Here is a 27,559-nt window from a genome sequence, read left to right on the forward strand (position 1 = left end):
GCTGCAACAGTTCTTGGCGCTTGTTTTGTTGAAAACAACTTTGGGATATCCAACCTTACAATTTTGCAAGTCAGGCACTGATTGAGATCACTTCTTCTTCAGGGCAGGGCAGGCTACGCAGTACGCAGGCTAATGTCGCGCAGCTGCTGCCTCTCTGTTGGACTCCGGTACTGCACGTAACTCACGAGTTTTTTTTATTTTTATTTTTTTGAAAAGTAAAACATTCGGGGCTTTTCAGAAAACATCCGGGGCTTGAGCCCAAGTAGCCACCCCCTAGCGCCGCCCCTGGTTGAGTGTCAATTGTTTGCTTACTGTAGTAGAGTATATATAGGATAGTCTTTAATGTGCAACACCTGAGGAATCACAATTAATTTATCACGCCTCAATTTAGAGTGATTACACCATACAATAGCCTAATGATGGCATATAAAGGAAGACTGAAATACAATTATAAACATCAGTTGCCTTTAAATATTGAATTTAACTCATTTTCTCGGCTGGTAACAACATCGTTAATTTTATGACGAGCCACTTAAACTTCGCATGAATTACATGTAGGCAACGTTTTTCCAGTGCGGCTCACATGCCTGTAATAACTCCGCATAACCAGTAGGTAATGTACGTAAGCAAGTTGAATACTCGACGTCGAGCTACGATCGTTTCCACGTTCAAATCGACTCACGTTGAAATTTTATAAATCACTACGTTGACGTGGTTTTCTACGTACGACACGGGTAAGATCAACATTTGATCTAAGTACCCGTTATGAATGAGGCCCCTGGGCTTTACACTAAGAGAAGAAGAAGTTAGATGTGAACATCTTAATTCTTTAAGCATATAGTGTATAAGCAAAAGAGAACCTCTGACTTTCAGAGTTATGTCCTTAGCCATGATACGGTGGTTCCATATCTCCCATACCTCACAGGTGTACAATCCCTCATCAGATTTCCCCACGGCTCTCAGAGACAGACTCAGGTTTCCAGCCCTTGCCCCATCTTCACCCCACTCAAAGGTTGCACGCTCAGAGTCTTTGAATGTCTTAGGCATCGACAAGATTAGTTTGGGTGTAGGGGGGCTATCTGGTGTGTGTTTCACCCATCTCACTATATGGTTGGTCTTTATGTCTTGGAAACAGGGAGAACTCCCACCTCTCCTTGAGTGGCCATGATGATGGTCTGTGGTGACTTAGCCTTCTGGGAACTGGGAAGTGCTTCAGCTGCTGGAAAATTAGAGAGATAGAGATTTCATCACTGTATTCAGGTAGGTAAATCAGTGCTGGCCAATCCCTCCCACCCGATGTACTGCGAGCTGGCAGGGATGAGGAGCAAGTTCAGCCACAGATTTGTTCTCCCCCGTCAAAGTACAAAAAGATTTGGACAGTCCTTTATTCCAGCTGCACTCCGACTCTACAACCAGGCCCTGCAGGGTGGGGGAGACCTGGAGATGGAACTTTTGGAACTTTTTACTTATTGAGCCTGCACTGTTTTATGTTTTTTTATTGAATGTTTTTCTGTTTTCTGTACTGAATGTTTTCTGCCCTAACTGAGCTGTTTGACAACAAAATTTCCCCATTGGGGACAATAAAGGTTTTCAATCAATCAATCAATCAAGTTATCCTGTTTGAATATTGTCCCTGCTAATAATGTAATTAACATTTTCCTGGATTTCCAAAAATCAGACTCTCTCAAGCACATACTACTGTACATCTACGTATGTTACAACTGTTATAATTGTTATGATGATAATCCATACACAACTGATACATAAACCACAACAGATACAGAAGATATGTACAATGTATGTGCAAAAAGTTTTGGAAATGGATGCACATCTTCACCAAACAAGAAAACATACATATCCACAGTAAATTACATATATCTAACAATGTTAATAAGAAAGAGCCATCCAGACAAGAGATGATTAATACTCACAAATATATTCTGATATGATTATCAACAGAAATGCTGTTGATAACCACTGGTTGTGAGACAGAAACAGTGCCATTATCCTTATGAGTGTAACTAGACTGCAGGTCTACTCTACTCTTCCTCAGGTCTACTCTAGATCTGCTCTCTGTCTGTTTTCAGTTCTGCATCAGTTCCAGTCATCTCCATGGCCTTGTTTCTGTTTGTAGTTGCTGAGAAAAAATTATTGACCGCATTATGACCGCAATTTTATTGTGTATTGCAGGATGTTTGTTGTGTTGAGTGCTGCTTTAACTGGATCTGGGCTTTTTAAGGAAGAGAAGAAGGGCTTATCAAGCTAGACATGTAACTAATCTAATAGAACCTCTTATTTCTGTAAGCATACTGTAAAAGCAAATAAGAACAAATAATGTTGTTAGATCTAGAATTATGTTCTTGGCCATGAAAAAGTCCCAATACATCAACATACAACACTCCAATACCTCGGAGGTGTACAGTCTCTTCTCTGATTTCCCCACGGCTTGAAGAGACAAACTCAGGTTTTACACCCTTACCCCTTCTTCACCCCACTCAAAGGCCGCACACTCAGGGTCCTTGGGTGTTTCATGGCTTGTTGAATATTTTGAAAGTTTTCACGGTTTGATGTAATGTTTAGTAATGTCAGTCATGTTTACATTGCTTGACCTGAGCAATGACTTGACTTGTCTTGCTTGATTTATAGGGGTAGTGGTGGTCTAGTGGATAGTGAGTTGGACTTGTGATCGGAAGGTTGTGAGTTCAAATCCCGCCTGAAGCCACACCACTACTAGTGTGCCGTTGGGTAAGGCACTTAGCCCTCAGTTACTCCAGGGGGAATGTCCCTGTAATTCGTAATTGTAAGTCACTTTGGATAAAAGCGTCTGCTAAATGGCAAAATTATAATTATTAAAATTATTTATAGCAGGGACTCTACTTGACTTGCTTGATTCTAGCCACAGTAACTTGGGACTTGCTTGAGACTTGAAGGTTAAGACTTGCTTATGACTTGCACATGTGTGACTTACCATGACAATGCTGTGTGTGAGCTACGTCGATGGTGTGCAAACCAAACAGCGGCAGAAGAAAATTCTAATTAAAGACAGCTAGTAATGAGTACTTAACCTTATCTGACTACACTGGTTAACTATCTCTGGTTACATGCAGAGGTGGGAGAGGTGGATTTTGATTGGTCCACCTGTGTACATAATAGGCTCATGATTGGATCGCGAGTAGAACCTTATAACACCAAATGTATGCATGTTTTTAGAGATGCAACTTATATATTTGAATTACGCCAAATCTGTTTTTCCTTGCAAAAATAGCACCACACATACATTAATAAGCATACAATACACAACAAACGTATATGTACGTAACTCAAAATGTCTGATGGAACCTTATAATTCTGAGCTCACAAAAATGTATCAACAATGGTACTTTAAATAACATTTATTTCTCTATCAAGGAACTAACTGAGTGTGTACTTAGGATCCAGGTAACAAGTTATCTTCAATACATGAAAGAAGAAACATCTATGGTCACAACAATACTGCAAGGTAGCCTATTCATTCTCTCTCTCTGGATAACTAGGACAGTTTGATTGCATGGTATAAATAGTGGTATTGCACATTAGATCTAAGTTGTTGGACAGAGTATGGAAACTGAACAGTAAAAAGTGGCAGTGAGTTTTACAAGACAATCAGTAATACTGCACATGGCTAGGACCTGATCTTGGGCAGTTTACATGCTTCTGAGACTGGGACTAGGACTGGGGAATCTGAGCTATTGTGGTCATTTGTGTCCATTGTATTCATCCTTATTAATAACAATAATGCTAATAATACAATATCAGTAATAATCAAGCGCAACAAAAATAAAGTTTAGGAATAAATCGGATCAACATTTGAACCTCTGTAGTCCAATCAAATAAAAAGTTAGCAATCTAAGAAACCTAGATTGTGTGTGTGCGTGTGTGTGTGTGTGTGTGTGTGTGTGTGTGTGTGTGTGTGTGTGTGTGTGTGTGTGTGTGTGTGTGTGCGTGTGTGTGTATGTGTAGTGAGTGAAGGTGAGGTTGAAAAAGCACACTTGTGCAGCTGTGTGGGTTCCGGTCAGGGTGCCTTATATAGTCGATCACATGACCCTATTGCCAACCCTTGACCCTATGTTGAACTGTCTTGCTCTGATGATGTCACAGCTCTAGGCCCAGATCTGCAAAAGAGAGAGAACACATCATGAGGGAGGACTCCTCAGGAGGAAGTGAGATCAGCAGAGGAAACACTGGCTGTAAGCAGAAAAGAGGAAAGCAGAAAGATCAAAAAAAGAAAAGAATAGCACACATATATGCTAGGACCTGTGGCCAATGGCAGTCTCGATGCTAGAAGAAGGAAGAATTACCCCCCAAATTAAAAAAAAAATAAAAATCCCGCAGAGAAACTGTACAGGGGGTAGTGGGAATGAAGAGGTCTTTAGGAGGGACTAGGGATGTCCCGATACCGATACCGATACCGATACCTGGGCTTCAGGTATCTGCGATACCGATACCGATCCGATATTTGTATTTATTGTTTTACTCCTGAATAATAACAAATACTTCCCCAGTATAGTCCACAACAACAGTTGGCTATTAAAGACTGCCAGCCTTTATTCAAGCAACAAAACAGTACTCTGCAGTACTCAGTGACCAACTGGTTTACAGTTAAAACAATTTAAACAGCAGCATTGTAGAAAAAATAGAGTTACTGTCTGATTTCTAGTTTTGGTGCCTTCAGGTTTTTATTCTATTTATCTTCTCTTACAAATGGCAAATCAATTATAGGACCCTTTTAAAAAGTGTAGCCTAGAGACGCCCCCTGGTGAGACCAGAAACCAGTCGCAGAATCTAAGGGGTGTCAACAATATCTGGTTTTCTTTTTTTTTCATAACAGGCAACTTGAAGTTTTAAAGTACAGAGGCGAAAACAGTTTAACGATCACTAAATACTTATAATCTGTGGATTGGATTAACTGTTCTTGTTTGCTGCAGGCTACCGGTAAGTGATAATGACTTGTAAACATACTCTCGTTTTAGGACGTGTTCAAAAGCAAGGACTGTGTGTTCATCTAATTATGTGTAGTTATGTGTTTTTAGCATGTCCATGTTCTCTCAGCATGCTGTGATGTTATAAAAACACAGTTAGACATTCCTAGCGATGTACCACTGTTAGCCGCTAGCTGTTAGCAGCGTTTGTTGTTGTGGTTTGGTCAGTAGTCACTTTTCTCCTGTCGCATTCCCATTCGGTGCATTCAAATACTCGTGTCGTCTTTAATGTTTTTCATTTCAATGTATGACGCATCATTTGAAAGCTTACCATCTGTAGTTTCAGACTATGTAAATAACCGAAAAATTACTTAAGCAAATGGTTTATGATTTCACCAGCTGGCATCATGACATTGTCAGACTCACTACACACAGGTAGCTACTAGCCAACTCTCTCTAGACCACTGACTACTACTGTTGTCATCACGTGAGTGACACGCCAGATCGGGCACGCAGAACGCAGCCTATTTTTTTTTCTGGTGCGATCTGCGATCCAGCATTCAGGACCAAAATCGCAGCGATATGCAATATCAATATCGGATCGGGACATCCCTAGGAGGGACAGTCAAGATGTAGCCTAAAGAGATGGGTCCTCCCCTCAGCACAAAGATGCAATCCATCTTCAAGAACAAACCAACACCATCCATGCAAATGGTAAACAGCAGTGGACCTGTGTGTGTGTCCAACCACGCAACTGTGCAGGCGATGCGCAAGCGCATCAAGGTATCAACAAAGCCTGACTCCCTCCCACAATGTTCTCACTGTCTATTTCCCTGCCTCTATTCTCTCTCTCTCTTCCTCACCTGTAAGGTGAAGACCCCCCTCTGTCATCCCTAAAGTAATCTCTCTCTCCCCTATAGAGTGTTGCGTCCTGCCCCCCTCCTCTCCTCTCACCCGTAGAGTGTTGTCCCAGGACCCGGAGCAGAAGGCGGTGCCGTCGGGTGAAACCCGGACGGTGCTGACACGGTTCTCGTGGCCAAACAGGATGGAGACCCGTGTCCCCTTCAACACGTCCCACACATTGATGGTGTAGTCATTATGGCCAGCAAACAGCAAACGGCCTGGGGGGGAGGGGGAAGGGGGGACAGAGATAGGGTTATAGGAGAGGTAAAGAAGGGCAGAAGGGGTCAAGAAGAGTAGATAGGGGTGAAGAGGGCAGAGGGGGAGAGAGAGAGATGTAGGTTTCAGAATACCCTCCAATGTGCTTGAGGACATCACAGACATCACAGTGCACTTCTGTTTTTATGTAAAATACAATAGAAATCCAGGGTTACATGGAACCATGGTAATTCCCAGACAGTAACAAGTGTAAACCCGTGAGACCTTCGAGACTGAAGTGGGATCACCTTCACTTATCGATATAAACTTGAATCTTTGTGTGCCCATACAGTATAAAATATGTATTAATTTTCATGGAGTCACAAGAACAACAAGAGTGGAGGGCCTGTAGAGGTCTGCTGCTACATGTCAGAAGCTATATTGCATGATATAACACTTGGATCCAACACTGGAATATGAACAAAACTACACATATGTTGTATTTTGTATATTTTGTATGTTGATATATGATATTTTATATTTTCAGACTACTTTGATCATGACTATGTCAAGCCATTGCATCTGACCAATGTAGCAGAAGGTCACTGCTGTGTCTTACCACTCATAGAGAAGTCGATACTGGAGACTCCGAATATGATGCTGTCTTTGGAGAAGACGGCCACCTCACGATCAGCACGCAGGTCAAACAGACGACACTGAAACACACACACACACACACACACACACACACACACACACACACACACACACACACAATTTAGTGTTTAGTGATGCATGAGTATCCCTCCCATAATAAGGTTACAGAGTAATAGTTACAAAAATGATACAAATATAATACAAATTAGTAACTGGTGTCTGTAACTGGTCACAAACACCAACCCAGGTCAGATCAGGTCAGGGGTCCGTTTCACTAACGGTGGCTTAATATAGCGGCGCTATAATTAAATGCGGCGCTCAGGGACCTCGAGATTGGTATTCAAGCCTCAGGTGATTCCTCGAATGAGGATCAGCCTTGTGTCATCAGTGTTCACAGAAGACAGGCTTACAAATCTTCGATATGGGCGCGTGCACGCAGACATAAAAAGCCCTGAAGTGTCGATCTGTCGAAATGAAGATACTCCACTCTGCAGGGGTACTACATTTGCGCAGCATTCCGAATTATTGATTTTTATGAAGACGGAAAAATAAGATGTAAAATAGTGCAATACTGCCGCAATTAACAAGGCGAGGGAAATGGTTTGGCAAGAAATTGCTGACCGATTAAATGCGTAGGTCATACTAGCCCCAGTTATTGTTATATGTTCATATTTTAATAAATGAATATTGCTACTGTGGTGATATCCGCAGCAGGCTACAAACCATCATATCGCCACAATGGCGTAGTGGTATTGACTGCTGCCATAGGATTTATTCGACATTTTATATCAGTGGTTCGAATCCCTCTTCAGGCGCACTTTTTACTGCATTTCGTTGTCTGAATCTAATCTAAAATCTCATCTAAAAAAGTATTGTAGGCTATAAAATTATGGTGCAGGCTAATTTACAAGAACTGACACGATTACAATGGTGTTTGAAACCTTTGCATGAAATCTTCGGTTAAATGTAAAAAAAAAAAAAATGAATGACTTAGTCAAGTCTCGAACTCTCAACCTTTGGAACTCGAGTCCACAGCCTTAACCACTACGCTAGCTAGACCGCTGTCATGACGGCAATGCAAGTTGAGACAATTACTTCTTTTTTTTTTTACACTCTTTTCTTTATCTATCTATCACACTTTCAAAATATCAAGTTATCTATCACACAATCAAACTATCTATCGATCGATCACACTTTCAAAATATCAAATTATCTATCTATCACACAGTCAAACTATCTAATCTATCTATCTCATGTGAAGTGGGAACTAATATTTCCTAAAAGACACATGAGGAACTTTCGTTCAGGGTTTAGTTTCCGCCTGTGAGCCTTTTTTGACGCACGGATGACTATAGCCTGTGTTTTAGCCTGGTCGGGACCAGGCTAATTATATCTGACTCAGAAGGAGCTCAACCAAGCAGCGAATTATTTGAGCCACATTGATGGCACCGAACGCAAGCTAACATTTTCGAGGCTTAAAACTTTATCGAGGCTTAGACCTTTATCGAGCTTCATGGAATAGGGCCCAGGTCATTAGTCCAACACATGCTGACACATTTTTACATTTACATTTTTAGCATTTAGCAGACGCCTTATTCCAAAGCGACTTACAACAAACACATTTGACCTGTGTAAGTGAATCATCTATCCACCAATTCTAGCAGGAAAAAGTAATCTATGCTCAAGCCAGAGGCCATTGGCAGAAGTTGTTTTTCACGATTAGGACACATCATCATGGACAGTAGAGATAAACAGATAAGCGATTTACATATACAGATATACAGCGATAAGTGATACTCAATGTGACTGTGTTATGAGCAGTGTTTGTAACTCACTGTGGCGTCATCGGAGCCGGAGGCAAACGCATCTCCACTGGGGTAGTACCTGGAGTAAGGGGGGGGAGGTCATCTTGTTAATGGTCAACAGTCAGACCAAGACTTATGTTGGGGAAAAAACATTACATCTGCATGAGGAGGAAGGGAGAGAGTGTGTGTGTGTGTGTGTGTGTGTGTGTGTGTGTGTGTGTGTGTGGGTTGGCTCTACTCACTTCACACTGTTAATGTCAGAGTCGTGTGTCTCAAACGACTGGACATTTTGTCCAGAGCGCATGTCCCACACATTGGCCTTCTTATCACAGCCCTAGAACACACACATGGTAGACACACACACACACACACACACACAAGAGTTTGAGATAGGTAGAGAACAGACAGAGAGACAGCGATAAAGGAGGAGCGAAACACTCACACACTGTCACACACACACACACACACACACAGACACACACACTCACCCCAGACACAAAAGTGTTCCCAGTCTCCGATGGGGCGAGGTCCAGGCTGAGGACATCAGCTGAGTGACCATGGAAACTCTGCAGCAGCTGACCGCTCTCCACGTCCCACAGAGCACACGTACCATCACCACTCGAAGTCAACAGCTAATACATGTACGCACACAAACACACACATGTCACCACATACAAACATGACTTTTAGTATTAAATATGTAATACAATTGTAATAACCCACAAAATATTACAATATACGGTATATAATAATAATATACAGTATAATATAATAACACTAAAACTAATTCGGTGACAACACTGCCCTCCAGTGGTGAACACAGGGACTTTCCAAACAAGCGGGTGTTAACCATTGGTGACGCGATCTGGTGGAATGACCAAAGAGGGGGCAAAGTCATTTTTCTGTTTTTTACATATGCTTAAACTACAGATTGTAAGCTTTCAAATGATGCATCAGACATTGAAATTGGAAACAAATTGAAGACGACATGAGTATTTGAAAGTTGCTACACCTGAAATCACTAAGCAGAGAAAATCCCCTTCAAAGATGTAGTTTTTTTCTCACCTTCACAGCCAGGTAATGGGCGGTAACAATATCTTGTTAACCCCGCCCCCAACCACTCAGCTGTCAATATGTCAGTGTTACTCACTGGGTCAGACAGCTACAGTATAGCTAACATTATTACCTAGCAAGATATTACCTAAGCTAATTAGCCAGCTTATCATTATGGAGGCGTTATGGTTGTTGTAACTATTATTCTTTTAATGAAACAAAAAAGTATTGAATCAGAATCAGAATTTATTTTACAGTACACAATAATACAACTCTTTGGCTGTGGTTCTTCAACATTAGCTTTGCAGCAACATAATCACATAATCACAACAATACCATCATCACAATAATCACAAGTAAATAATGAATGAATGAATGAATGATCTTTATTGTCATTGCTATAGTACAGGTACCAAACAACGAAATTTGGGAGGGGTGGCTCCCCTGGTGCTAGGAAAAAAAATACTAGAAACAAGAAGGGAAAAGAGCTGGTTTACATAAATAAAGGCTATGTACACTATCCACTATACTATACTATACACATAAAACACTGTGCTGTACTCTATGCTATGCTATACATATCCTAACATTTCCTATCTCTGAACCTTATGTACCCGAGGGTTGTCATATTGCACATAGTGTTATTGCACATTCATTTAAAGTGTCGCAGTTTGCAGGTTTGAAATGTTCACAGTTGTGTTTCAGTATTACACTTGATTTCAATCTAGTAGCTGCCATCAATTTGTCTAGATTGTCCAGGGCCTAGAACCTAGGTCTTTGCTGTGTTCAGGGCCTGAGATCTGGCCAGATCTTGACATCAGTGATTTTCAGCCATAACCACGCCAGGTTCCTTATATCAAAGCTGAAACAGACAAAAATAAACACAGTTAGCTAGCTGTACACGGTATCAACAACACAACACAACACAACAGCATAATGTGCTATGCGATTGTTTTAGAAAGTCTTACGCAATACCACAGAACGTATTAGCTAATGCTAGTAAGCTAACACGGCTAGCCCAACCGTGAATTGAGAATCAAGGACCCCAATTGAAATAAGCCAGTGGCTTTCTTGGGTTTTTATCCTGTTAGTTGACCTTGTATGTAATATGTACTTTCATGTACCTCCTTCTGCAAATCTTCTAATAAAGTCTTCAATTAATCAATCAAACCCAAGTAACACAAGACAAACGGTTAACTAACTGTACACAGTAGCAACAACACAACTTATAAGAACAGCATAATGTGCTACTAACTATGTGATTGTTTTAGAAAGTCTTTAAAAGGCAATACGACGACACAGAACGTACTAGCTAATGCTAACGCTAACGCTAGCCCAACAAACAAACAAAGGAGTAGGCTACTTACATGTGTGGTATGTTGATCCCGTGAAATCTGTATGTTGTCCTAGTAAAGTTTCATTTCTTGGGGACTTTCTTTGTGCCTTCAGTCATTACTGAACAATTAATGAGCTAAGCCGTGTTCATCTATGAACAAACTCAGAACACATTCTCATTGTAAACATTGAAACAGGGCTTCCTTTGTCCCTCCCCCGAGAGCTCAACAGCCAATCACACCCAAGTGTGATGCTCGTGTTATTTTGAACTAGAAGCATGACAAACAAGCCTATTTTGTTGCTAGATTACACTTATTTAATGAACGTAAAACTGTTCGGAAAAATAACGAGTGGGTAGTTCAAAACCTTAACTTGTGTCTGGTGACAAAAAAACGAAATCAGATTATTATTATTTTTTGTGCAAAAACGCAAATTTTAAGCCTTTGCACTTTGCGCCCGTTTCGCAGTTCGATGACGTCATGACGTCATGATGTCATGTATTTGGTTTTAATCATACACAGTAGGCGAGAGGAACACCTTGTGCCATGTCATGTCAACTATACATCTATCTATCTATCTATCACAGGTCCAGTGGCGTGCAGTCAGGTGAGGCAGGGTAGGCAGTGCCTCACCCAGGCATTTAAGAAAGCAAAAGAATATCAGTCTTTTAAAAATATTTTTTAATTATTTTTTTATCTAAACAAATTATATATTTTTTTTTACATTTATTTTACTCATTATTCTTAACTTTAATGTGTTAAAATGTTGTTAAAATAAAAATAAATGATGTAAAATGTGTTGTTATAAAAATATAATGCATGCCCTGGCACCAGGAGAGTTTGCTCCCAAAGCTAGCTGATTGCTGATTGCTGGCGAGAGGCACCTGTGTGTGCGAGAGGCAGACTGTGCTTGTGCTTCTGTGCTATGCGAAGTGATAGACCAACGGTTTCGTAGGTTTGCGCATGCGTAGTCTGTTCTCACATTGTCTTCATTGATGGACGTTGAGGCACCGTGCAGGCTGCCTCTGACAGCATGATTGACAGTTTGCGTTTGGCTTGCCGTAGCGGCATTCCAGTCCTCTGCTGTTCGCGCAGCGGTTCTACATTTCCACAGCTAACTTGAGATCAGCATCATGGATATCCAACAGTTAAGATAATGTAGGCTATTGCGTGCCGGTTCAAATGCTGTAAATCCTGTGTTGTTGATGCAGGTGAATTTATATTGTCATTGAGCTGTTTTGTGTGCTGCTGTAAATCCTGTTGAGATGCAGGTGAATGTAGGCAATGCCATACAGGCTGTTGCGCTACGCTATGTGTAGTTATGAGATAACAATACATGACATTTTTGACCAGCTATTTGATAGTATAGTATATATGGGCTATGTGATTGACTTTATAGTATAGTATATTAGCCTACATTACATTACAGTCATTTAGCCGACGCTTTTATTCAAAGCGACTTACAATAATTGCATTTAACGTAGGAGTGTACTGCTTTTTTAAGGCAAAATGAAGAATAGCAAACTAAAAATACAGTATAGCAATATAGCAATAGCAATAGCATAGAGAAGAATAGCAAACTAACAATACAATAGGTGCTTGAAGGATTCTGGTAGTAGGCCTACTTCTTGAAGAAGTGAGTTTTGAGCCTGCGTTAAAAGATATAAGGGCTATTGATTGCCTTTATATTATGCGCTATGCCATTTGAAGTCTGGCTGCTGCGTTAATCGCATGATGTTTTTTAAATAGCTCACTGCCTACCCAGCCAATGACCTCACTGCACGTTACTGCACAGGTCACAGGTCGAAACTCAACCAGTTTACAGGGTGACGAACAACCTTGTTGTGATCGTCAGTGGGATATTGAAGCCTCCCCCTATCCTGGGACTCTTTCACCAGACACAATATGTACCCCTGTCTGGGTCTTCTATTGACCTCTTACTGTATAACAAAGCTGTCTGTCTGTGTCAGTCAGTCTGTCTTCTTGAGATTATGATGAGCTAACCCCCCCCCCCCATCATTCACACACGCATGCAGACACACACACGCTAGCAGGCAGTCATAGGAGTCATGGGACAGGACTTACACTGATACAAACAGATAATGGGGCACTTACACGCATGTAGGCATCTGTCCTGTATGGTCACACTGGCAGAAGCCCAGTGCATTAGAGAGTGAATGTGGGATAGCCTTTGGCTTAGGGCACTCTGAGGCTGCACTCTCACTAGGGTGGGGAGGGGCTGACCTTTAACGTTGTTAGCAAACACCATGATATAACAATATTCTCATGGAGGCCCATTTTATACAGGGGGAATTCCAGGCTTCCAAGCCTTTTACAGTAAATTGGCTGTAAATTGCCTGTATGTGCGTGTGCGAGAGAAAGTGTTAAATGCTTTTTCCCCTCAGGTCAGTGTGCTTAGCTCTTTGGTAGATAAAGGCCACTCATGGTCTATAAATACACCCACAATGGATGACCATCACTCTCTCCTCTCCTCCTTCCCTCTCCCACCCCCCTCCCCCATTCCTTTACTTCCATGTCTAGGTCGGCTGAAGCGGGACTGACTCCAGTGAATTATTAAAGCCTAACTTCACTCCTCCTCCCTCCCTCACTCCCTTCTTCCTCCCTCCCTCTAGCATTTTCTCCAGGCAGCTCAGAATCAGTGAACGTTTTCATGTCAGTGAAGAGCTGACTCACAGGGCCCCCTGGTGGATGCATTCAGTATGTCTCCTTCTCCTTTGTCATAACGGCTTCATACACTTGAACAAATACTCAACACCTCTGGGTAGTGGTGGCCTAGTGATCTCTGGGTAGTGAGTTGGACTAGGTAGTGAGTTCGACTGGTGATCAGATCAGGTCACGAGTTCAAATCCCACCTGGGAACACCACCACTAGTGTGCCCTTGAGTAAGGCACTTAGCCCTAAGTTACTCCAGGGAGACTGTCCCTGTAATCTGTAATTGTAAGTCGCTTTGGATAAAAGCGTCTGCTAAATGGTAAATACGTAAATGATCTACAAAAATGTCCTATCATTACCCATGTACAGTAGTGCAATCAGAGCCGCCCTTATGTGGCTTTGGTCCCAAGCAGTGCACTGTATGTGATTTGAGATGCAAGCTGACAGCGTCTCACCTGCATGTCTGAGTTGGTGAAGCTGCATCCTGATAGGTAGTTGGTGTGCATAGCGACCGATCTCTTCTTCGCAGCCAAGTTCTCGTTCTTGTCCAATGAGAGCGGGTACACCGAGCACTTGTTATCCAATCCGCTGGGAGACAGTTAGGTCCAAGGTAAAATAAATGAAAAGAGAGGAAGAAGGAGAGAGATGATGAACAGAGAGAGAGAGAAGGAGAGGGGGCTTTTAGGCCAGGTCAACAGGTAAGCTATTTCATCACTGTGGTAAAAACAGGTTTCTGGTACACTCACCCACAGGCTATGGCACAGCCAGAGGGGGAATAGGCACAGGCCATCACCCATGTACACGGCATGGTCACTGCATGCTCCTGGAACATACACACACCAACACACACGCAGTCAGTGTGGACTTATATTTAAAACACAAAGACACACACACACACACACACACACACACACACACACAATCCTGTAGTAAAACCATACTGTGGAGTTTGCTAATGGGGATGTGCTCTTAGCTGGTTTAAGACTGCTCCACCAGGATTAGTCAGGCAATGAAACCAGGCTTTCATTAAAGTGCACTCTAACACACACACATACACACACACACACACACACACACACACACACACACACACACACACACACAGTGCACAAAGTGTACTGATGGAAGGATGATCCTTAGCTCCCCTCTCCCTGACATGTGATACTTCCACTCCAGGGAGTAGTACATCATGAGACGGCTGGTGGAAACTAAAACAGCACTGATATGACCTGTCAGTAAGATCTGCAACTGGGGAAACCATGCCTTTACTTACTTTATTGGTGGTGAACGCATCCCAAACGATAACTTTCCCATCCTAGAGGACAGAGATCAGAAGAAATATATAGTCTCTTACAGAGGAAGAGTCACCAACAACAATTGCTCATTCTGTATTCTTACTTGTACTGGTAGGATGTCATTTGTGTCCATTATTAATGAAATGTTTCCTCTATTCTGAGAACATGAGGGGGCAGGGACAGGGGTGTAGGAGGGAGGGGGCAAGGAATGAGGAGTGGAGGGATGGTGGAATAGATTAGAGGGATAGAAGGGATAGATAGATAGACAGATGGACGATAACCCTTCCTTCAGGTCATAACAGAGCTGAGAAGGTTCGACTGTGTGTTTGTGTCTGTGATGTGTGTGTGTGTGTGTACCTGTGAGGAGCTGACGATACGGCGTTTGTCCTTGCACCAGTCCATACACAGCACCTTGTTCCCATGACCCTTCAGCGTGCGTCGTGTCTTCATCGCAAACTGACCCAACACCTCCACCTTCTCAGCCACCTGGTGCACTGACACACACATACACACACACACACACACACGCACGCACACACGCACACACACACACACACACACACACACACACACACACACACACACACACACACACACAAACTGCATAAATAACCTATATATGTTATAGGCCTACACACTTTATTTACAGATAATAAGTTAAAGTATAAGTACTCATGACGCGAGGACACATGAGGACACACTGCAGCGTGGGCGTCCATGGGACACCAGTGTTGACCAGCATTAACATACGACGCAGGACAATTTCGCTCATTTACAAATTAATAACGACTTTTGTTACGCAGTCAACGTCTAAATAAAATCTATGAAAAAGCATAAGCATGTGTGCAATTATAAAATGAAAAACAATATCTGATATGAACATATGATGAGCACAACATATTGTATCGATGTAAATATGAAATTCCGATGTTGTGAATATATTCCTGAGAGTGAGACCCGTTTTGTTTCTGTCATATGACCTATTATTACTATGAAACTGTGCCTCGCGAGGCCCCGCTCCCATCCCCAACACTCACGCTCAACATCATGCAGCTTTTCGCGCTCCTCCTCGAGCTTCTTTTTCAGGGTGTCGCTCTCCGACTTCAGCGTCTTCAGGGTCTCGCCCGGGAGAAGCGCCTGACACGCCATCTTTGGAGGGGAGAACGAAGGGAACGGGAAAAGGGACGACGGAGATCAGATGTTTGTCGCGCGCTGTTCTGTATCTGCCTTGCTACGCTACAGCTGATGCTGCCGCTATGACGTCACGAGGAGATGTGCCTCTCTCTCTAATGCTTCCATGTCTCTTAATGACATTTAAAATATTATAATCTTATTTTCACAGGATAAGCATTCGAGTGAGTCATGCCTACCAAACACATGAATGAAGGCTATAAACTGTATGGGCTTGGATAACTATGTACAAAGGATCCATAGCATGGTTTCTCATTAAAAAGTAGAAATAAAGTAGAAACACACACACACCTATCACTCTGCAAAGAAATTGGCTTTTTATCAGTGGATTGCGGACTCAATGGACTTTCTATCAGTGTGGATGTGCTGCCAGCCTCAGATAGAGGATCATTACAGATAGGCTTGCAGAGGCTAAGCTCCACTGGCATGTGTCTGATACTATCGCTCTCTAGAAAGAGCCCATCTCCCTTAGAGTGTGTGTGTGTGTGTGTGTGTGTGTGTGTGTGTGTGTGTGTGTGTGTGTGTGTGTGTGTACTTTAATGGGAGCCTGTCAGGCGAAGCTCAGGGGACACCTCTTGGCATTGTGTGTGTGTGTGTGTGTGTGTGTGTGTGTGTGTGTGTGTGTGTGTGTTGGTGCTGAGAGGGGCTCTCTGCTCTATCAGGCTGGAGAGGCAGATAAGCAGACTGCATTCTGGACAGGAGACCCTCTAACCAATAAATCCTCTCAAATAAACATGATGTTGTTAATCATCTCCTAAGCAGACCCACTCATGGGCATAGGACTGATACACACCCCACTACACATTATAGTTTGACATCAATATACACAGGTGGAAGCCCATTTTCATCAGTTGCCTGGCTGGTTGGGTGCGTGAGGGAGATGGGGGTGCAGGGCGAGGTCCTACCATCTCCACGCATAGTGAGCAGTAGTTGATGGGATCAGTTCCGATGTAGAGGTTCATCAGAGGGCCGGTCTTTGAACAGTTCTCGCACGGGCCAAAGGTGATGGCCACGAAGGTCTGGTCACACATGACTGTGGCTGGTCAAAGACACACCTGAGAAAAAAGCACAGACACCCACAGACACAGACACAGACAGACACGCAGTCAACATACATTACAATACATTTGGGGAGGAACAAAGACATTTACATCCATTTACACACAAAAATGCACCCAGTCAGCACTATGCCTGTGGAAACATGCCACCATGTTTGTAGTCATCTGTATATGATTATTATATGAGTATTATTATTATTATTATTATTATTATTATTAAGTATAGTGTTGTGACTTGTAGGACTTTATGAGGGTGTATGTGTGTGTGTGTGTGTGTGTGTGTGTGTGTGTGTGTGTGTGTGTGTGTGTGTGTGTGTGTGTGTGTGTGTGTGTGTGTGTGTGTGTGTGAGTGACAGGTGTATTGGAGATAAGCAGTGGGTAATCTCTGTCCTGTCTGATCCACTTCAGAGCACAGGAGAGGAGAGAAGAGTGGCTTGACTATTCTTGGAACCACAGATACACACCCACAGGACGAGACACACATCACACACTGCTGAATAAAACAATTGTTTTAATCAAATATAGATAACCACCACTGTAGTAGAAATATAGCTTATGATGTACATTTTAGGCACCCTATACCAAGATATGATACTGTACATGGTATTCACCCTGCAGGACTATAACAGACACTTTAATACATAGATAATATAGGTAGATGTACTTTATGCTGTTGTAACAGTTCTACAGACAGTTCTGACACTGCCTTTACAGTCAAATGTGCTGAGCACTCTATCAGAGTGGATATATCACGATTGTTCCCCCTCCCGCCATACTTTCAAATCAACACTTCTATGAAAACATGAGATTAGTTCTTTATGTATTCGTCATGTCACAATTTTTTCGAGATCTCCAAATATAAAATGGTTGTCCTGTCTGGACTCTAATAGGTTCACAAGCACTTCTAGGATAAACAGTTGCTGATCAGAATCTCTTTTCTTAATAGATACACTTCATACTCCGTGGACTGAGCACTGCTCCAGCCGTCTAACTGAAATTGAAAAACTGAAATTGACGTCAGCACTTTTCAACAATAAAACAACAGTGCATTGAATGACTGAACGGTAAATCTAATAACAAGGTAAATCTAATAGCAAGGAAGGCTACTAGCCATAAGGTCTACAGTACCAATATGAGTTCATGCCAAAAATAGGCACTGAAAAAGCTTTTCTGTCGCTTAAGAAGCTTGCCTTATCCATGGGTCTTCAGCAGTTTGCCACTCATTTAGAGTAGTGCGCTGTGACATTGTGCTACTGTGTATGTTGCCTTCCATATCAAAATAACATCTGTCCAATATGAATAACTGTTTACAGTTTACAAATGCCTTAATAATAAAAAGCTGCAATATTTATTTGGTAGAAAACATTTACCTTCACAAATAAAATAACAGCAGGATGAGAGAAAGTAAATAAAGATGTTGATATATTAGTTCTTACCTTAGGAGAGAAGTTTTTCTGTATATATTAGGTCCCTGGGGAATAGAGTTGTGTCTTAGTTCTGTGAACAGGATTGTGGCTGAGGGACAGAGAGGAGAGCAGTAAGCTTCTTACAGAAGCATTACAGCCAAGGTATTAGGCTACCTTCAGAGATCCAGGCCAGTTACCTGTGGGAACACTGAAATAGCAACCAGCTGCAGGACAGACAGACAGACCAAAAACAGCTGTACTTAGTGGCATTTACCATTGAGCATTCAACATTACTAGGAGTTCAACATTTAAATGAACTCCAAGGCATTGTTTTGAATGTATCTTTTGCATGGGGATGATACTGTCCAAACTGTAGATCAGGATTTGTTTTATATAGGATAGGAGAGATATTTGACACAAAGCGGAACTGTTGGAGAAGTAGAGTGTTTATCAGGGTTTATCATGTGATGTTCATATACATTCTGTAGTGCACCTTTAAGTGCACAAGGGTTTATGGGGCTTGTAGAAAAAGTAAAACAGGAAGTGGGAGAAGTAATAAGTAATGATTCAAATAGCATACACTTGATCCCTTCCATGGGGTGATCACTAACCTGACTGGATAATGTCATGTGATTCCACCACACAGCTTCTACCAATGGGGCTGACTGCTGTATCATTTCTGTACCACAAGGGAGAGCTCACCACACCTGTAGATCACTGACGTCCAGTCCATAAATCAGTGATTTAATCGCACAACCTGATATCAAATAAACACCAGTCTCACCAGTGTTCCTCATGCAAGTTTGAAATACTGGTAATAATCATAAAACATGTTTTAGTCATATTTATTCACAACAAAATTCATTATTTAGACATGACAAAAAAAGAGTCATAATTTGACAGTGCTGAATTCCTTTATTTGTTTTTATAGATATTTGACACTTTTTAACTTATTCCAAGTTTCATAATAGTGAACACATTTACTAAGCACAGCTACCAGGAACTACAAACAGTCCAGTTCTTCAAATTTACACACAGGTCAGAGAGAGAGAAGAGAGGAGAGTAAGAGAGAGAGAGAAAAAGAAAGAAAGTACAGCACCAGGCTCAGCATGTCGCCATGGATACTGTCACAGATGGAGTGTGAGATGTCATTAGGTCAGTTTAAACACTTAAATATGGAGCTCTCGAGTGTCGATTAAAAGATGGTACTTCAGTGTTGATTGAGATGTTTGTGTTGATCAAATATAATAGACCAATTCTTCAAACAAGGAGGGGGTGATAATGTGCATCTGTATCTCATTTAAGAAGTCAGAGATGGATACATTGTTCTACAGTACAGTGAATACAATGCTATCACTGACACCAGGTGCTGAGCGGACATGCCACTAATGTGTAACCACATAGGAAACTGTCTGACGCTACAGTATGAGAGGGCTGAAGCATACAAACTTACAGCAAGGGAGGAGGCATGAATTCTATAAAATGAGTTTTAACTTAACAGTTAAGAGCTCCATGTCTCTCTTCAGAAGAACAATCCAAACAGAGACTGAGTACAGACACAGTGAGAGAGAGAGCGAGAAAGAGAGAGAGAAATATACAGTATATATAGAGAGACACTCAGTCACAATAACACAGGGAATGTTCATGTGTTCTTAAGGAAGCATGAGGGATCACAGCCATCTCTTGGAGGTGACGGGACACTTATAGCTCAAAGAAATAGCTCAAAGTAAAGAACAGAAAATATCAGATATGTTTAGGTTAGACCTTATTTCATTAGTGTTTATTTGACCTCAGCAATATTTTTAAAATGTAGACAGATGGCTAGACAATGCATCCTTCACGCAACAATATTTTATCAAAACACAAATTATAACATTACACTTTTTTTTTATAAGGTCACAGGGAAATAAGACTCACGAATGGCACGGAGGGAAGAAGCGAAACAAAACAAAACAAAAACTGACAAAGGCAACGATAAGAGACCATGAGATGGCATTTCATCAGTTTTTTTGCTGTGAGGAAGGAAGACCCTAAATTATTGGTTAGATGGGGCTGATTCTTTCACTCTTCAGCACTTCCAGTTCAACAGAATTATCTTTATAGAAAAAGGCATGGGAATCAACGGCTGATCACTCCTACAGCTGACTGATATCACTCCTACGTAGCGGTAAAGCTAAGCCCACGCAGGCTAACGAAGGGCAGTGTTGCATGCTACTTTAAATGCATTCGCTTGTTTTTGGAACCTTGCCCTACTTGAGGACTTTTTCGCCAGACCCCGTCACATATGTGCCGTGTCATGCATTAACTGGACAAGAGAAACACAAGGCACCATGACAGCCCGGAAAGGGGGGTGGTAGTGGGTGGTAGGAGGGCAATGGTCCACAAAAGCTGTAATTAAGTTTCTGGAATAAAGCTGAAAATTGTATCATACAGTGGGAGGGGGGGGGGGGGGGGGGGGGCACATTCAAGGCTGACAGTCTGTGTAGACATGGTTTATCAATGCATGTACAGTAACCTCAATTCTCTGATTGAAAAACTCTTAATACTGAAATAAATAACTTGAAATAACTTGAAATTTGTTCATAGTAAAATGTATTCAACTATTTTTAATGTATGCATATTATTCAAAAGCTCTGCACTGAGTAGTAAGTATAGAACAGTAGAGATTATCCAGTGTGCTTCTGTGCAGAAATATGGTGTGTGTGTGTGTGTGTGTGTGTGTGTGTGTGTGTGTGTGTGTGTGTGTGTGTGTGTAGTGAACAGTTGTGTTTGAGAGCCTGGTTAAGATCCCTATTTGAGTGTGTGACTCGGCCATGTCCTGATTTGGGCATGACCGAGGACTACTTCCTCAGAGTACGCAAGCGTAAAAATACAGTACACAGGACTAACAAATAAAAATCTATTTTTAAAAAGCGGACTACATGAGCGACCATTAAATTATACTACATAGTTAATCTGCTATTGACAAAATATTATAAAATGGGACCAATCCAGTTGTTTTACATGGCTACTATTCCTCCCTGGTCCCTGATCAGCTGCTGGAGAATCACTAATCCATGTCTTTCTTCTGCAAACAAAAAGCTTGTCTCAAGGGAAGGGAAAGATTAAAATGCAATAAATAAAATATCCTAGCATGATATTATATATTCATATCTATATGTATTTATATATGTATAAGACATATGGTACAGATGACGGGTCTTGGCTTGACTCTGTGTGTGTGTGTGTGTGTGTGTGTGTGTGTGTGTGTGTGTGACGACATCAGAAGAGAAGAGAGACAGCTAGCTTTGCGGGGGGCTAGCATTAGCGGAGCGGTACATTCCCTATTGGAGAACCAAACTGTCTAGAACACTCACAACTACTCAGAAGACAGAAAAGAGGAGAGAGGAGAAAGAGCTGGGGGGAGGGGGGTTGGGGAGCCTAGAAAGGCCAACTGGGTTCTTGGTGTCTGGGTTCTGGTGAGCAGTACAGTTCTAGGTAACTGGGGGGGATGGTCACATGTGAGATGATAACTAGATCTGTCGAAGTGTTGTTTCTGTTTAGAGTTTGGCTTTTTGTATAAGCGGAGGATGAAGGACGGGTTCTCACGACCTGATAAAAGGACTAGACAGCAGTGTGTGTGGAAGCTGAGCGTGTGTGTGTGGTGGGTATGGATGTGAGTGTGCGGAAGTTGAGCACGATCACACAGTGTGTTTGTGTGTGTGTGGTCTAGACACGTGTGAGGAAGCCCAGGTTGAGTGATCCAGGGATCTGAATGGTCTCCAAAGCCAGGGAGGAGGGGTTGAAGGGGAAGGTGACAGGATAGATGACCTTAGTGTCCATCAACAGCTGGGGAGTCTCACCACGGTCCCGCAAACGTGTCTGAGAAACAAACAAAAAACCGAGTTAACACACACACACCACACACACAAAGATACAAAACATACTGTAGGTCTAGTATAGTCCAAGTGATGGGAGAAGGAACAGTACCTGTATAGTCCGTATGAATGCCACAGACACTCTCTCCTCAAACTCGTTGACGGGGGTGTACAGGTTCAGGACCTTCACAATCTGACAGAACAACACAACGGGGTTGTGGTCAGACAACACATAACCTCTGAAGCTAAACAGTTATCCAACAATGACAAGATCATGGTCGCTGTCATTTCCATCGCTGATCGTGATTGGGTGGTTGGACTGGGAGGAGGACTGTGATTGGGTGGTGTGACTGGGAGGAGGACTGTGATTGGGTGGTTTGACTGGGAGGAGGACTGTGATTGGGTGGTGTGACTGGGAGGAGGACTGTGATTGGGTACCTGAGAGGTGGACATGGCGTGGCACATGGAGCAGATGGCCTCAGCGTCCTCATCCGTCTTCTTCTTGACCTGCAGCAGCTGGGCCGCCTGAATCAGAGGCTCCAGGGTCTCCTTCGCCCCGCACACCATCAGACTCTTGTCCCTCAGCCACTCCTCCAGCTGGCTCACGTTATACCTGTGCACACACATGCACGCGCGCGCACACACACACACACACACACACACACACACACACACACACACACACATTATACACACTCCACCAGAGACTCACAGTACAAGACAGTCATGCTCTTAGCTGACCCCCCCACACACCACACACATTATACACACTCGCACACAACACTAGACATTTCCAGCACAAGACAACCATGCTCTTAGCTGACCCATACCCCCACCCACCCACCTAAGCACCCTCACCTCCACACCCAACACAGCCCCCCCCCCGCCTTCTTACCTGATCTGCATGCCCTTGCTCCAGGAGCACATGTCCTTACGGAGCAGGAGGTTGTTGAGGGTGACCGCTCCGATGATGTAGAACTGCTGTTTGACCACCTGCTTGATGAGCTCCGGGTCCGTGCCGTGCTGACACATGGTGGAGTGGAAGGCGCTGAGCTGCCGCAGGATGGAGTCCAGGGTGTAGCCGCCCTCGTCGGCGATGCTCGACGTCCGCTTACGGAGACCGGTGGGCTTGACGCCCGTCACGCCCTGGATGGTCTCGTGTTCCAGCATGCCTGAGACTGCAGAGAGCACACACACACACACACACACACACACACACACACACACACACACACACACATTTAATTAAGAAAGCGCAAGAGCAAACACACATGCCTGTTCATACACATTTTAAATGCTTTATTTATGTCCACATACATGTACAATATCTAAAGGACATAAATACTATCAGTGCATTTTGACATTATGGAAACAGTCACACACACACACACACTTACCGATCATGGGCTGGAGGATGTTCTCCATGCACTTGATGAGCTGCTGGTAGATCTGGATGGCCAGGTCACTGAGGACCTGCCTGTACTCAGCCAGGTCAAAGTTGGACAGACAGTGTTCGTTCTGCTTGGGGGTGTTGTGCTTCATGAACGACTGCAGGAACACACACAAACAATAAGTTAGAGCACGGCAGGAGAAAAAGTGGTGTCTGTGTGTGTGTGTGTGTGTGTGTGTGTGTGTGTGTGTGTGAATATCCCACCTCGTCCCCACTGTATTGTTTGAGACAGTGGAGGAAGCGGCAGGTGTTGGACAGCCAAAAGGAAACTGTCTCGAAGTCATCCCCCCGTTTCTGAGAGAGAGGAAAGGAAAGGTCCATCAGACATTCAGAATCAGAATCAGAAACAGATTTATTTAGTAGGTTTTCAGATACAAGGAATTTGCTTTGGTCTGGTGGTGTAACAACAAACAAAGTATGTGGTAAAAACAAAATAAAAAAATAAATAATAGAGATGTATTTACAAGAACAGTGGAATGTGACATGAGCATAGTGCAGTGTGACTGTTTGATGCCAGTGGGGGTGAAGATAACAATCAGTGTCAGTGGGGGTCCCGGTATCGTTAATGAGGCCAACTGCATTCCGGGGTCAGGTCCAGGGTGGGAGGGGTCGGGTCCAGGGTGGGAGGAGTCGGGTCCAGGATGGGAGGGGTCAGGTCGAGGGTGGGAGGGGTCAGAGTGGGAGGGGTCGGGTCCAGGGTGGGAGGGGTCAGGGTGGGAGGGAACAGGGTGGGAGGGGTCGGCCACAATCTTTCCTGCCCGCCCCAGGGCCCTGAAAGCCTGCAGGTCCTGGAGGGATGGCAGATTGCAGCCAATCACCCTCTCAGCAGAGCGAATGATACGCTGCAGTCTGTCCTTGTGCTTGGCAGTGGCAACAGTTTACCAGATGGTAATGGTTGAACTTATTCAGCTGCCGCAGACACACACACACACACACACACACACACACACACAAACACACACACACACACACTACCTTGAGGATCTTCTTGATGCTGTTGATGCTGGATGTGAGGAGGGTGCGGACCTTCTGGTCATCGTTGACATAGTCGGCGTGTCTCAGACACATGAACAGGATGTAGGCTGGCAGACCTGGGATCAGATACACGGCTACCCCGCGAGGCTTCAGCTCTGAGGACAGAGAGGAGGTGTTCAGCATTAGAAAAAGGCCGCAACAGGATGTCTGTGTAACTGTAGATTTGTCATGGAGCCAGTGTAGAATGCATGTGCTTGGTGGTATTGGAATGGGGCCGGTATAGAATACATGTTAGGGCTAGGTTTGGGGTACTAACCAAGGATAAGGTTCTAGACCCATCTGAGCTAGTGTTAAGGTTAAAGGTTATGGAAGTACTGACCCAGTATGAGGTTCTTGACCAGCTTGAGTTCATCCTCCTTCTTGTACTCCAGCATGCCCTGGAAGTCCTTCTCCCTGCGAGGGATGTTCACCGGGCGGATGGACTCATCCACCGTCTGGCCCGGGGACACCTGGTCCCCCTCGCCCGCTAGGGGAGACACACACACACACACACACACACGTTTAACTTTGTGTGTTACACACACACACACACACACACACACACACACACACACAACGGTATCCTTGAATCGCTGCATCTCTTACCTCCCATCTCAGTGATCTTCTTGTTGAATACCTTGAGTTGCTTCTTGAGTTTGCGGATAATTTTATCCTGCTTCTCCAGCTGCTCCATGAGATCCTGAGATAGAAAGGGAGGGATGAAGAGAGGGAGGGAGGAGAACAAAAAGAAGAGTGAGGGGAAGCATAAACCACAACATCTTGTGTCTTTAGTGTGTGGCTGAGATCAGGGGAACAGACAGAAAGCTGAGGCTGTGTAGGGAGAGTGCAGGGGGTTGTTGGGTTCTATCCGTTGTGTATTAGAAAAGGGTGTTGACAATTTGTCTGCTGTGAGTTAGAACACACTGCTGTGGAGAGTTAGAGCTAACATCTGTAACACACCAAACTCTGTTAGTTTTCACACCCGTGCAGGAACACACACACACGCACACAGGACAGACAAAATGCCCTTGACCTCTACTGTACATACAATCATTCGTCGTAAAATGATGAGTTTCCCCTTCCGGTATTCTGTGGGATCATCAGTGTTCAGCATCTCCTGTCAGGTAACATCCACGCAGATGAGTGTGTGACACAGGATGGATGGAACACACACACAGGACACAGACACACACACACACACACACACACACACACACACACACACACACACACACACACACACACACACACACACCTCTACCCTGAGATGGAGCCCTGGCCCTGTGGTCCTGGCAGTAGATAGTTTGAATAGAAAATGTGTGTTTGTGGGCGCCTGGGTGGCGTAGCTCATGTATTTGCAGGGTCCCTGCTTTGATTGCGGCCATCAATCTATCCTGCATGTCATCCCCCCTCTCTCTCACCCATCCTTCCTGTCAATCTCTACTGTCTCTATCCTAATAAAGCAGAAATGGCCTAGAAACATATTTTTAAAATGTTTGTGTTTGTGGTATGTACAAGGTTCTGGAAGGCAGGTTGTGAGATGGGTTGCATACCAGGTTAAAGTGTGTGATCTCCAACGGTTTGTGTATGTTTGCACGTGCATGTGTGGGTAAGGAGAGTACCATGTCCAGTGACTGTGTGTGTGTGTGTGTGTTTACAATGTGTACCAGGTTCTCGTTGGTGAAGCGTGTAATCTTGTACTGTGTGTGTGTGTGTGTGTGTGTGTGTGTGTGTGTGCTCCAGTGCGTACCAGGTTCTCGTTGGTGAGGCGTGTGATCTTGTACTGTGTGTGTGTGTGTGTGTGTGTGTGTGCGTGCTCCAGTGCGTACCAGGTTCTCGTTGGTGAGGCGTGTGATCTCGTGCTGCAGGCTGGCCTCTATGCGGGCCTCTGGGGGCAGCTGCAGGTTCTGAGCCAGTAGCTGCTGCTGCCGGTTGTTCTCCTCCTTCACACTCTGCAGCTCACCTCGCAACACCTCCACCTCGTTGTCATGGCTACGCCGCTGCGACTGCAGCTGGGTCTCTAACAACCTACAGATGGCAAGGGGGGGGGTTAAGGGACAAGATAGGGTGTGTGTGTGTGGGTATGAAGGGGAGAGAGAGAGAGAAAGAGTGGGAGTGTGTACGTATTGTGTATGTGTGTGTGTGTGTATGTGTGTGTGTGAGAGTGTGTAAGAGTGAATGTGTACAGAGGTTAAAGAGGGATGGGGTAGGATGCAACAGAAAAGAGGGAAGGAAAAGAGAGAGGGGCAAAGAGACAAAGAGCGAGAGAGAGACAAAATAATAATCAGTACCATAATCAGACCAGCGTGAGTGACTTGCTACTGCAGTCCTCTACACGTGGGGTTACCCCGGGACCACACCGCGGACGTCAACCTTAGTAGCGTGTGTGCGTCTCACGCTGGCTGCTGCAGCATGCCATCTAGAGATTCAGACTCTCGAAATTATCTGTTGATAGTCATATTGACCTCATACCAGCAACATACACTACAGTTTCAATGTCTACATCTGTAAATATGTCAACAAATATTTTTTTAACACTTACGCTATTTGTTGTGAAAAAAATATAAATACAAATAAATTAGAACTGTGTAAACAAGTTTTATGTATAGGTATTATTATCCTATAGTAGGAGTTGAGGCTGAGGTAATTAAGTACTCTTGCTCTGAAAGAGGGTAAATGAAAACGACGTGACTGCTTTCTGCTTTTAACC

General features: G+C 43.5%; 2 protein-coding genes across 3 annotated transcripts in view; both read right to left on the reverse strand.

Annotated features, from left to right (window-relative positions):
• Nucleotides 1-4,139: 4,139 nt before the first annotated feature.
• gnb5b (guanine nucleotide binding protein (G protein), beta 5b) lies at nt 4,140-17,095 on the reverse strand (the record flags this gene model as incomplete). Its single annotated transcript, XM_080539667.1, has 12 exons — nt 4,140-4,151; nt 5,913-6,079; nt 6,676-6,772; nt 8,549-8,597; nt 8,761-8,852; nt 9,007-9,150; nt 14,034-14,166; nt 14,325-14,401; nt 14,852-14,893; nt 15,231-15,367; nt 15,911-16,022; nt 16,970-17,095. 12 exons carry the CDS (start codon nt 17,093-17,095, stop codon nt 4,140-4,142), a joined length of 1,188 nt encoding a protein of 395 aa, XP_080395793.1.
• A 5,141-nt stretch (nt 17,096-22,236) lies between these two features.
• The window catches only part of myo5aa (myosin VAa), a gene marked incomplete at both ends in the record, with an annotated part of 52,353 nt that continues 47,030 nt past the window's right edge, over nt 22,237-27,559 (reverse strand). For both annotated transcript variants that reach the window (XM_080539934.1, XM_080539935.1), the window contains 10 exons: nt 22,237-22,389; nt 22,498-22,578; nt 22,824-22,998; nt 23,281-23,563; nt 23,783-23,933; nt 24,040-24,129; nt 24,811-24,965; nt 25,190-25,336; nt 25,456-25,549; nt 26,679-26,877. In XM_080539934.1, coding sequence (XP_080396060.1) covers nt 22,237-22,389; nt 22,498-22,578; nt 22,824-22,998; nt 23,281-23,563; nt 23,783-23,933; nt 24,040-24,129; nt 24,811-24,965; nt 25,190-25,336; nt 25,456-25,549; nt 26,679-26,877 — 1,528 coding nt within the window. The remainder of the gene's footprint in view (nt 22,390-22,497; nt 22,579-22,823; nt 22,999-23,280; nt 23,564-23,782; nt 23,934-24,039; nt 24,130-24,810; nt 24,966-25,189; nt 25,337-25,455; nt 25,550-26,678; nt 26,878-27,559) is intronic.

This window comes from Nansenia antarctica (assembly GCF_963989245.1).
Source record: "Nansenia antarctica genome assembly, chromosome: 9".
Classification (NCBI taxonomy): Eukaryota; Metazoa; Chordata; class Actinopteri; order Argentiniformes; family Microstomatidae; genus Nansenia; species Nansenia antarctica.